The sequence below is a fragment of the Ambystoma mexicanum genome, chromosome 11, assembly GCF_040938575.1.
Source record: "Ambystoma mexicanum isolate Mex_15411 chromosome 11, UKY_AmexF1_1, whole genome shotgun sequence".
Lineage (NCBI taxonomy): Eukaryota > Metazoa > Chordata > Amphibia > Caudata > Ambystomatidae > Ambystoma > Ambystoma mexicanum.
The window spans coordinates 1,077,839,350-1,077,852,403 of NC_090934.1; the positions used below are offsets into that span (position 1 = coordinate 1,077,839,350).

The 13,054-nt window shown below is 47.3% G+C and overlaps 1 protein-coding gene across 2 annotated transcripts in view; it reads left to right on the forward strand.

Moving 5' to 3' along the window:
* Positions 1-13,054, forward strand: part of UBE2Q2 (ubiquitin conjugating enzyme E2 Q2) — a 1,419,211-nt gene that overhangs the window by 144,114 nt on the left and 1,262,043 nt on the right. For both annotated transcript variants that reach the window (XM_069624339.1, XM_069624340.1), the window contains exon 2: positions 1,213-1,317. In XM_069624339.1, the coding sequence (XP_069480440.1) occupies positions 1,213-1,317 (105 nt within the window). The remainder of the gene's footprint in view (positions 1-1,212; positions 1,318-13,054) is intronic.

Genomic DNA, 13,054 nt, shown 5'->3' on the forward strand with positions numbered 1-13,054 from the left:
CCACTCATTCAGCCCGACCACCTCTCCCCGACCAAACTTGACTGCTTTCGGTTTTCCCAGGCAATGTTTGGTAATGCTGGGCCGTGCTGGACAATGCCGGGTGCTTTCATGATGTAGCTGTTCTCATATGTGCCAACCTAGGGAGCATTTGGGTTCTGTGAAGACAAGTGGGACCTAAACGAAACTGCACAACTTGCGCTTCACCTACCACTGCTCCACAAGGAACCAACCGCTCCCTCTGCTCCCATCTCCTCCAGGACTTTACCAGCTGTAGCCTGTGAGCGCGCCCTCCAAGGCAAACTGCTTCTGAACCTGAATGCCCCCAGCTGCTCTTCATGGGTCCCTTGTCTCCGGTTGCTTCACAGATGCTGCCCCTCCTGATGCCAACCATTCTTTATGGAGCTATGCGCCCTGTTCCTACTGTGACCAAAGTTCAGGGCGATTGAAAAATGTGAGGACCCACCTGCGTTGGTCGATATGCTGCCTGATCGAAAGAGCCATTCACTCTGCTACCTGGGCAGTGCCTTGCCGTCTGGTACGTCCTTCCCTGTTATGGTGTTGGTTGCCTTCTGGCTCCAATGCTATTCACAACTGCCGGCTTGCGAAGCTCTGCCATAAAGCCTCCGCACCGGTAAGGGTCTGCCTCAGCAGGCCGAGTCGGGGCACTCGTCGCCTGTACTGTTTCTGCACCGCACTAATCGCACCTTCCAACCGTCCCTCACGGTGCTCCATATCACCTTGCATTCTCCTTTGCTCATGAGTTGTACTAACCCCTCTGCTGCTCTGGGAACGCAGGGCAGACCGTATGTCGCCGGCCCTGCATTCTGGTTGCCTGGCACTGACCCCAGTCGCCATTTTGGGGACATTCAATGTTGAAGTCTTTGCAATCATTCTGGGCTTCTCCTTGAACCAAACTTTTTCAGAATTGCAGGGAATTACCACCACCGTTTCCGGACCATTCTCCTGCATCTTGAGAAAATCTGGTGCTGTAGAAGGGGGCGGGAATAAGGGGTTCGGAACAGGCCTGGCAGCAGGAGCTTCCTGTAGAGGTATCTGATGGTGTCTCTGGTTAGCCATGCCTTTTGTATGCATTATTTATTTCTCTTCTAAATGTATATCCATCTTTGTGAACACATTTCATTTGCGTTTGTTTTGTTGTAATTCTTTTAATAGGTGAAACTTTCATCGTAACTTTTTTTTTTCCTTCTCCAGGAATCGTATCCCTCCTCAGCACCAATATGGTTTGTGGAATCAGATGACCCACTTCTTACCTCAGTATTGGAGCGTTTGGAAGACATTAAGAAGAGCAATACCTTGGTGAGCACAGATGGCCCAGAATGATTTTATTTAGTGCCTTCATAATATAGCTCTTGAAAAGGGTGTCCTTGTGTACCCTTGTAAACTAATGTATGTGTTATTCTTGAATGCCAAACTCGATGCATATTAGTCGTAGGCCTTCTGCTGTTGTGAATAACTCTTTGCCTCAAATCTCCCCTAAATAAAATCGCTATGCAATCATATTTGTGAGTGTTGGTTCTAGGTTTGGTGTTTTCTGACGTGTTAGGAAAGAAGGGGCCTAGCATTGAGCACAAACGCCTGAACTCTGGGTTAAACTCTGTATTAAAACGTAATTTCTCAGTTGGAAGTTTGGCATCTAATGAACATTGGGCTATTACCTGATATAATACTAAAATAATTGCTTTTGGTTACCAGATCGCTTGTTTGTGATCAACTCTTGCAAGCAGCAGGGTTCTCAGCATTTGGAAACTGGTTAGTTGAGCAACATTTAAATTATTCTAATTCGCTTCAAACGTGTGACTCTCACAGGCAGCCTTGCCACTGCTTTGCCAACTTCAGCGCTTGGTTAGAAATGTAAACTATGATTGTCTCCCTAGTCTTTCTAAACTGTCCTCGTGTTAGTTTATGTACATGAAGATTGGATCTACTCTTAATTTGCTGAAGGTAAAATATAATGGCATTGATGTTGATTGGATTTAGGGAATTGTATTAAGGCAGATTTTGCACAACCCAGAGGACTGTACAACCACTGAAGTTAAGGCGGGGCAAGTGCACCCAAACCAAAATACAAGCCAAATCTCTCTTAAGGTAAAGTGACAGCCGAGTTAGGCTTAACACAAGGGAGTGCAAGTAGCAGTGCACAAATGTGCAATTATTCCACACACTTATCCATAGAAAATACACATCATCAGTAAACTGAAAATGTACCACTTTTTTGATTGCAGGCACACATCTATTAGGTCAGTAAGTACTTGAGGTAAAACTAAAATTTAGTAAAAATATTGCCTTTTTATAAAGGCAATAAATGGTCAAATTGACGCAACGCACTCCTTTTTCAATAGTGTAAGCACACTACCGGGTGATGGGCACATCACATGTAGAAACAAAGTGTGGGAAGAGAAGAGTACCAGACATTAAAACACACAGTAGTAATGGCCAATGCCACCACCACCAACAAAGTTACTGTCACCCTAAACATCTACGACAAAATATTTGGAAAATACAAATCCACATATCTCAGTAAATGCAGGACCGTTGGAGGAGCGGGAACCTTATAAAACACAGCTAGAAGCCACCAGAAGAGGGGCACTTAGGCTAAGCGCACCAAGGTATTGCAGTTCAGGGTCAAATGGATACAATGTTTGTTTGTTCATTTATAATGCGCACCAGACCCAGGGGTATCTGGGCGCAGCAGTCAAGGATATGCAAGGCTTAAAGTTACACAAAGTTAAACATGGTTACACAATATGACAATAGAAGGTGTGTATATATACAAGGTTACACAGTTTAAGCCGGTTACATAGTATGACGAGAAGGTATATATAAATGTCAGTATTGGGACAAACTAGTAAATACCTACATATAGCTGAATAGATAAGTTTTTAACAGAAATTGGATTGTCATGTAGGTGGCTACATAAGTATATACGGACAGGTGCCACAGGGGATCTAATATTCCCTTGTGCAAGGCTAAATATCCGAGGACTTCAGCCAGTTAATGTAGTTGGATCTGAATTTGGGGTAGGGATTCTCTTCTCTTAAAAACTGTGGCAGGGAATGCCAGAGTTGTGCCGCTCTAACTGGGAAGCGGCCTCCCCCAGCCTTAGCTTGAATCTTGGTGTGACGAAGCAGTTAGTATTGATGGTTCTCAAGGGTCTGGTGGCAATTCTTCTCTGGAATCTGTCCGTGAGATAGCTGGGGGCTGCATTATTCAAGGCTTTGTGTGTAAGGGATGCAACTTTTAGGTGGATTTTATTTTGGGTAGAAAGCCAATTATTTTGGCACCTTATCACGGTTATGTAAGCTCTTTTGGATACGCCGAGAGCTGCTCTTAAGGCATTGTTGTCAACAGAATCTCACTTTAATCGGGCATTCACTTAAGCTGAAGTGGAATACATACCTTTTTAAAAATGCTTTCAAATTCCGAATTTACATACCTTTTTTAAAAATGCTTTTAAATTCCGATTTTTTTTATTTTTTGGCCTAAAACACACTACATAAAGGACTCTAAGTGGAGGCAGGGAAACTTTCCGTGGGCATGGAACAATCCCCATCCCCCCCCTTCCTAGTCGCAGGTCTACCCTTCAGGTGTGAATTTAGAACTCCAGGGAGGACCAGAGTAGTCCCCTATGAAGTGCTCCGGTGGCAGGTTTGAGAACCTGGAGCCCCAGAAGCAGATGCAACACAACAGGTGTCTGTTCCATAAAGTCTAAACTCTATATGCAAAACTTTTTTTCAAGGTGCAGCTAACTGTGTGCAAACTCCCAGAGACGATAACCCAGGCCAATGATTAAACTTCCCCCCCCCCTTCACCTCCCCCTCACCCTCCCCATGAGCAGCTTCTTTCCTCCGGGAAAGCTATTCTTGAAGGATTTATTTGTTGTCAGCCTTTTAAAACTCAACATCCCTGTGTTGTCTCCTGTCAAAACAGGTGTGCTGGCAGTGGAGTTGATGGGCAAATGGAACAAAACTGTGAATACCCTGCAACCAGATGTTTGAGAGGCAAAGAAGCGATCTGATTCAAAATCTGCAGTATCCCCATCTAACAAGAGAATAGACACAAAGTTGTGTTCATCCAGGGAAGACTTGCTTTGCCTGACCTCCAATTTCGGACTCCATTGGATGTTTTCATGTTTGCTTTTGTCTCTGTGCCCAGGGACTTCTTCTGCCTCTTCTTTAACTCTGGGCTGTGGTAGAGAGGGCTAGGGACGTGATTAGAAGGAAAGTGTAACATTGCGATGCAAATTACATTCACCAAGCCAACAGTGGTGCAATATTGGGGCTTGTAACGTATTCCTCTGGAAGTATACCAGACTTTGCAGGGGCTCTGCCTCCTGACAGGAAAATAGATTCTTGCAGGCATCATGGATGCTGAACAAGTGGCCATAGACTTGCAGCAGTCCACAGCAAGACATCTGAACACAGCTGTTAGTGGACTGTGCTAAGGCCAGTGTAGCGGGCATGGTTTAAGAGCACAAAGTTAATTCCATAGCCTATCATTTGACGTTTACAATTATTCCGCTCAATCACAGATTAAGAGCTGTCTAAAACATGGGCTTCTTCACTGGAAAGTTGTTGAGGGCTAAACAATCCTCATATATCACTAGCATTAGCAAAAAAAATCTTGTTGTTGATCCTTTCAGGGGTTTGGTTATTTTCGGGAACAAGCCCAGGAACACCACAACCATTGTTATGGCTCCTCCAGGTCCCAACCTTGTATTCTTCAGAGAGCCAGTAAGCAAGTTTTCACTTTTCTGCCTTTTCCTTGGACATCAACACAAATTGACAGTCATGTCGCACCAGAAAATTCCACTCATCTGGAAGGCAAGATTTTTTTTTTCTTCTGTGTTCCTTAAAAGCAATCCACCAGGCTGCATGGATGGAGTTCGGGGGGTTTAAGCGGACTATAAACTACCTTTTCACCTTCCCCATTTGCCTTCTGGCACATGTTGCGCTGTACTTTGTACACACATGGATAACATAACATCTCTTTCATCCCTGCTCCTCCAAAGCGCACAGCACCTTCATCTCGAAGCAGAAATTACAAAATTGTGTTGGATGCATGCTATCGAGACAGCTTGCCACCTTCTCTTCCCTGACCTACCCCGCCCCCCCCCCACCCCTCCTTCACACCCTCCCCTCAGCCACCCAGCAAACCCACCCCTCATTCTTAGAGATTGTTTTCGCTTTTATGCAATACTGAAGTGGGCCAAGGCAGATCTGCTTAATGTTGTGAATTCACAGAATAAACACATTAAGTAAAAATAGTTACCACTCTGTAGCTTATTTACCAACAGCAGCCGTAAATTAAACACTGTTTATGAATACTTGCAACAATTTCCGGACAAAAAGATCAGAGACCAATTTATGAGAGCCCATCTAAATCTCTATTCAACAAATGAGATTCAAGCAATACGGGGTTTATCAGCAGAAAACCATTGCTGGTTCTGTAAGGTCATCTTGTCCAGCCCTAAGAGATCTACGCTCAAAGTTCTTTAGACCTCTTTTCTCAAATTTTTCAATTTCGGACGCCTCAATCTTGTGGAAATTGTTAATGTAAGGTCGAAAAACAAAAACATGTAATTGCGGTAGTTAATTTTCTTGCAGAAGTTCTCCCTGAGACGGGTTTTGTTAATGTTTAAAGTTTTTTTGTTATTATTGCCATCATTATTTTCTTTCCTTCCTTGTTTTTATGATGAATAAGTTGTCTTCGTTTTGCTAAATAATTGATGTTTAAATATTTATTTGCATTAAAATTGAAATAAATTAAGTAAAAATATTCTATAGTTTAAAAAAATAAATCACGATATCGCCCATTTTCTCAGTCTCACATTCTTAAGCTTACGGCACCCTCTATCTCTTTTAGGAAGTACAGTTTACCAGTCTCTTAGACTACTTTCATACAGACTCTAGCAGTCTCAAGGGTTTCTCATGGGATGTTTGGTAGGTGTTGGACTTACCTTTGCATAGGTAAGACTTTGCCTTTGACATGTTTGAGCCTCATCCCTTCAAAATGACTTGTAAGGAGCCTGGAAGGAACCTTGAAACCGCACTTCAGGATCCCAGGAAGGTTCAGCAGGTTCTAAATCTTGTCCAGTCATTTTCTAAACTGAAACCGCTTTGTTTCAGATCCCGATCTCTCGTAGAGGTAGCATGCAATCTTGCCTGCCCTCAGAGGTTTCCGGCACCTGAATGTATGGTAACACTGGTTGGCCGCAACCCCCGTGGGGAACGCGGGTTAGGGTCCACGGATTGGATAGGTAAGGGTAGTCTGGTAATGGAGAGGTTATGGATAGGTAGGGGGATTTAGGGTAAACTATGTTCTTGGCTCTTTGCCACATGTAATGCTTATTGCTCGATATTCATGTTACACTTATGCACACAACACACTACACACACCTCAAACGGCACATGTGCCTGTAACTGGCTGAGGCTCCTGTGGTTTTACTATCCATGCACTGTGATATGTGCTGTTGCGTAGGCATTAGTTCTCACCCACACATTGCTCAGTTGCCTCACTGGGCTAAGATATGCACGCATATATGTACACATGTATTGGTGCAGGGAGTCCCTGTCCAATTGTAAGGTGCAACAAGAAAAAAAATATTGTCCTCAAACGTTGCTAGTAGTAGGAATCAAGTGGCAAAGCCGCATCACTTATCTTAATAGCGTGGCCTGAAGTGAGTGTCAGGCAGGCTGCGGCCCTGCAATGATGCTTCCCGGGGTCGAGATTAGGTGAGGCTCAGAAACCTGTCAGTTCATTTCAGTAACTCGAGCACAAATAAAATCTTGTGCGCGCGCATGCCCGTTGCAATGCGTGGGGCTCGGGAGAGCCTCTGAGAGCACGTTCACTCTTGGAGGATGCTGGGGCTTGTAGTTTTTATCTTGGATTCTATGTGTTGGCTTCGTTGGCCTGGTGTTTTCCCTGCTGGCCTCTACCTCTATGCAGGTGCCAAATGTGGCACCTGTTATTGGTCACAAATGCAAGCACCAGCGCTCCTCCAAACCACCAGTAGCTGTGCCAAGAACGCCTCTACCCACAGTAGTGCCTCCAGCCACACACTCCTGTCCCTGCCCCTAACACTATGCCTGGCTTTTTGAAGCCTAAGAACACACCCAACACCCGAGCTGGTGTAATCTTAGCCTGCCCTACTGTGCCCTGGGGTTTCTTGGTGTGAAGTCATCCAGATAAACCATGTTTACTATTTTAGATTTAATTTACCATTCATCAGCAGCATGCAGGCTCCCAACACTTTAATCTCCTTCCTCGCCACCTTTGTCCATCCCCTTGACTCATCAACATGCACTACACTCGTGCAAACCTGAATGAACATAATAGAAATGTGATGATGCAGCAAGTTGCATTTTCAAGCAAAAATCGAACTTTAGGACCATAATTTCAGGTTCAAATATTGACGGTTCTTTGAAACGCATACACTCAAATCTATACTTGGTGAACTATGCCACAGTAAAAGCTTTAGGTCATCGATAGAGCGTTGTTAGACTCGCCCTGCCTTGATAATGTAGAGAACTGAGACCCTTCCTATGAGGAATTGCCATCTAAAAGGGTATGAAAGCCTTGGCTTTTTTGATGTTTATGAATTATGCAGGTAATTCCATCTCTGAAAGGGTTATCTGCTGATCAGATTCACTTTTCATAAGGTCCATGGCAAAAGCATATTGTCCATCTGTGCCCTGCTGCATCATACAAGCCAGGTTCAGAGGTCGGTTGCCCATCTGACAGCAGCAGTCGCAGCCATGTCTGCACATGGGCTGCAGTTACGATATGCACCCTCTACCAAAAAACGATGATCATAAGTAGACCATGATGGTGGCATGGTGAACTCTAAATATAAGCCATGCTTAAGTTAAGGCATGGTGCATGGCACTGCTAATTATTGCAGCCATATCCAAATTGAGATTGCACGTGTCTTCTCATGTGAGCCAGCTCAGCTGTGGAAGGTGATTTGTATTCTGGCCACAGAGAGGCTGGCCCTGCCAAATGACAGGACCAGGACCTGAATGGCCAGGCCTCTTTTTTTGACCTCTGTGGGGGCTGGTAACGCCCTTCATCAGAGACAGCCACTCTACAGGAAGCTATCCTGGACCCATGCATGTATAGAGCACACACATTTAAAGGGAGTAGCCCAACAACTGGGAACTGCATTTCTAAAGGCCTTTGATCCAAGGAGAAGGGAAGGGTCGGGGTTTGTGTCGACATAGCTCTGTTCCGTGGAGGAAGTACTTTGGGTGTGATGTCAAACGAGCAAAGTCAATTTCTTTCATATACAGGGATTGGACTCCTAAAGCAGGGTAGCTTTAGTCCAATCACCTATGGGCTTTTGCCTTTTGAAGAATGGTTCTCCCATTTGGACTCCAACCTTGGAATAAGATTTCATTGGTCCTCTGTTGGGATAGTGGACTTTCCAGAGCCGTCCACCAGTGAGGTGAAGACTAGCCATCCCCAGAGTCCAATTGGTGGTGCAATGGGGGTAGGGGGGCGGATGATGAGCCTGCTGCTGGAGCAAGACCTGCCCCTCTGCCAGCCACACTGCTGCCAGGAACTCAACTTGTTGAAGGACCCCTGGAGGTGACTACAGGCCTCCCTTGCTGGGAGTCAGAGAACAAGGACTGGCCTTGTCCCAGAGACCCCAGATTGGGACTTGCAGCACCCAAGACAGCCCAGAGCCCTCTGCTTTTCTCGCATCGAACTGGTTGAACTGTCGGCAATCCGGATTCACAGCATTTCAAACCAGCAGGTCCCTCCAGAGCGGCATTAGGTTTTTCCCAAGCTTTTCATACTCCTATCTGCTAGTTCGAACCTGCTCACTATCCCACTGCTCTAGCTCTGCTCATTGTTGCCTCTGCTCAAACTAAATGCCCCTTTATTGCATCTGTTGCTGTGGAATTGCTGCTTATTCTACCAGCATCTTCATTGCTGATCATCATCATCAGTCGAACTGACTCTGAATCTTTGTGCCACAAGCATCGGACACTGCATCAAATCACTTAAACTGAATGTGCACATCCAGTCCTCTGCGTCTTCGCTGCCTACTCGAACATGGAACCGACTGCAGTGGTCTTCATGATTTGCATCACCTCGAGCACTTTATTGAACCCGTCCGGCTGATCCGTCCGGCTGACCAGCGTATCCGTTACCAGTTTCTTTAAACTGACCGTTGAACATATCTGTTCGTCTCCCTGCATCACCTTTGAACTGAAACGAAGACCCGTTCGACCCCTGTTCGTCACAGCTCCAAATCTAGGGCAGTGACCATGGCACTTGAGCTGCCTTGAACAGCACAGAAAGACCTGGTTTGCTGCGGTCATACCACCACAAAGGTGCTATTGACCTAGAACTGCCCTCTTGGTTCGTTTTGGCCCCAAGAGGCAAGTTGCGGCCACCTGTGCACCCCCCCTCCCACAAGACGTATCGTTTTACAAAGAACATTGCGGTTGATGGAATTGCCTGCTCACCCACAATTTTGCATTCTGTCAAGTCTTGCATCTCTTTTGTCCTTTCTACCTGCGTGGGTTTTTGTATAGTTTTTCCTACTTGGTTTTCTTGCAGAACCTGGATTGGCCAGTCCCTTTGAGCTGTGATACTTGATTTTTGTATTACTACTTAATTACATTCACAAGAGGATAGCCTTCCCTCCGCCCACGTTTACACAAGGAGGTATTTCTCTTGACTGTCTGTTTTACCTTTGTCTGTGTTGGCTCTTGGTTTATAGAAGTGTGAAGTCTGAGTGGGTGCTTAAGCATATAATATCCTTGTACTCCTGCAGCACAAGGATGGTAACGCTCCCCCATTTTGCAACACTCCAGCTGAAACCAAGATGGTAATGGTTGGGAGGCCCCAAGAGAGTAATTCCAGGGTTCCATATCATTTCTCAGCAAGTCATTACTTGGATGTAATTTATTTCAAAGCAAGTACTTAACTTCTATGTATTTGTCTTTAATTTGGTTGGGGGTCCACATTTACCCCCTTTTACCTCTTAATCCATAATTACATTTCTCCAGCATAGTGTCTGGCATGGATTAACATGCTCTTGAATATTCCCCGTCAGGCTGGGAATCCTAGATTTAAAAAAAAAAGTTTCACTTAAACTGTATTTCTCCCATAAACGAATCTCTGTCCTCTTGGTCATACTGTCCCCAGCCAATGACTGCCCTCTGCCTAAGCCCCTACCCTCGTAGCCATCTTCACATTTTTAGAGCACGCTTCAGTGTTGGGAGTTCTCGAGGTTTGCTCTGCGAAAAACATCTAGGTTTTTCATGTGTTTTAGTGTAAAAAGGTTCTATTTTTGTCCCAAAAGAGCCTGTGTGCTCTTCTCTCCATCTGCTGACAGTGGGGTTCCGTTGTCCATGAAGTTCAGCGCCCCTCAAGGGCAGAGATAGTCGAAGTTTCCTGATGGCCATCTGCCGTACTTTGCGCCCTCCGATCATGATCCGATCGGGACAAGAGAGAAGGAAGATCCCTCTTCAAGCCCGGCACCAAGTGCGGGATCCGGAATGTGTTTGTGGAGGACAAGCACCTACAATGCCTCCACTGCCTGCATCTGGACCACAAGGAAGAGAATTGTGATATTTGCTGCAGATTCTCCAAGAAGACTACAAAGGATGGGCACAGTAGACTGGCGGCGTGGCTGAACGCCAAGGCCTCTGCCCCATGCCAGAGCAGGGGCATGCCTCACCCAAGGTTGGTCGGTCCGAGGAGCGGGCTTCTAAGTCCTGTGATGGCACCTCTTCTATGGGGGCAGATGATAAGGCCAAGCACTGCAAGTCTGGGTTCTCCGGGGGCGCTGTGGAAGCAGGTCCCACGGCAGGCAAGGCGCGATCAACATCACCCTCTTCCTCCATTGCCAGCTGGCAATCAAGCTCCTTCTCGAAGAGAAAGTCGTCTAAGCTGCGGGGGAAGCCAGAGAAACTGCAGAAGGAGATGGCCGAGCTGTCCAAGAACGCCCAGGCGGCACACGAAAAGTCTTTGTTGATGATGGCGCTGGTGGTGGCTTCTCTTTTGAAATCGAAAGGGGCTGACCCTGAGAGGGTAGCCCCCAATGCGCTGAAGTTATCCTCCCTCCGAGGCGACTGGTGACTTTGACAAGGTCTGCTGTCACTCCGGAGAAGGGGGCACCCCCCCCCCCCCAGAACCCGGTTCCAACCCATATGGGGTGGGGGGGGGTAGGAGGGCAGGGAGGCCTCGGATCAGTCCCACTCCGGGGCTCAAGCTTTGAAAATTTCATCAACGGAGGACAAGGATATGGAGTCCCTGCACACAGTCCATGTGGACATGGAAGACGACGACGAGGGCGCAGGGCCCAGTGCTTTCCAATCATGCCGGTTCTGCTGAGGGATGTGTCTCTGGACATCCCATCGGCCCTCCACACCTTGGTGTCCGATCCAGAACAGGATGCCACAAAGGCCTGTACCAAGGGTCCCCCAGGACCCCGATCAACCGCTGAGGAAGAAAAGAAAGTGCCATCCGACTCCCCCTTTTCAGCCTCAACACCTGCGTTGGGTCCCATCTCCCCCAGCATACCCCGACGCTACGACAGATACGGCTACGATATAGTCTGAGTGGTCATCGGGTCCCCGCAGCCTTGGACTTCCCCAACGGACGAGGTGGGATCGTTCCATTCTGTGATCAAGCCTCCAAGCTATTCCAGCTTGTGCCCGAGGAGACCAGGAAGGGGGGGTTTCCTGTACCAGAGGCGCAAGGCCAAGAGGAAGACCATCATGGCAGTACCTCTCCTGGACGTGTGCGAGGAGGGCCTGGCCCTTTTGAAGAACACTTGCACGTCTCCAGCCAGATGGGATAGGCTGGAGAAGTAGTACCAGGTACCAGAATCTACACCCAAGTGCCTGATGTCACAACCATCGCCGATTCGGTGGTTTGGGTGACTGCTATTGCAAAGGGTCATCTAACCTGTTATTGTCTTCAGTCTCTCCAGATAGCGAGGATAAGAAGTTGGACACCATGGGGAGGAAAGTAATCTACACTGCGGCGTCCAAGGCGGCCAATGCACTGGCGATCGGGAGCTGTGGTACAAGCTGGGGCCTATTCTGGAGTTCCTCCCCGACGACAAAAGGATGGAGTGGATTGCCCTCTTCCAGGAGGAAGAGATGGCGTCTGATCACGGCATCAGTGGAGCTGGATGTTGCCTACACTGGGTTCCGCCAGATGGGGAACGGTGTCTGCCTTAGTCACCAAGGTACTGGACATGCCTTTCGTTCTTCCATAGTAGTCTAGCAAGTCGTTGAAAGGTTTCTTCTGCTTGTACCATCAGCCTTCCAGATCCACGACCCAGGAAGCCCAGAGAGGACGTTCCCAGACCTACGGAGGAGGGGGCTCAGCGTAGTTTGCGCCAGCAAGGCAGGACGCAGATGCAAGCCTGAACCTGCCAAGGCGTCGGCACCCCAGTGGGAGGCCAGCTGATGAGGTTTTTCAGCGAGTGGTAAAAGATGACGACCGACAGATGGGGGCTGGATGCTCTCAGCCAAGGACATACCCTGGAATTTCAGCACAGGTGTCTGCAGATCCCGCCAGTGGCCATCAGGAGCAGCACGTCCCTCTGCTCTTGGAGGAACTATGGGCTATGAGGTGAAAAGGGGCGATTGATCTGGTTCCCCTGCCACTCGGAATCTACTCCAGATACTTCTTGGTAAGAAAGACCTACAACATCTAAACAAGTAATCAAGTCTCAGAAATTCCGGATGGTCATGTTGCAGCATGTGCTTGGCCAACTGGAAAGACTGGATTTCTTAAAGTTGCTGAACCTGGAGGACACCTGCTTCCACGGTCCCATTCACAGGAAATACTGCAAGTTTCTACACTTCATAGTGCAGGGACAGCACTACCAGTTCAAGGCCCTACCCTTTGGTTTAAAAATCGGCCCCCAGAGTGTTCATGAAGTGCCTGGCACCAGTGGTGGCCCATCTGCGTCTATGGGGGATTTACGTAAACCTGTAACTAGACACATGGGTCATCCGGGCCCGCTCGCGAGATTTGACCATCGCACACACAGAGGTGGCTG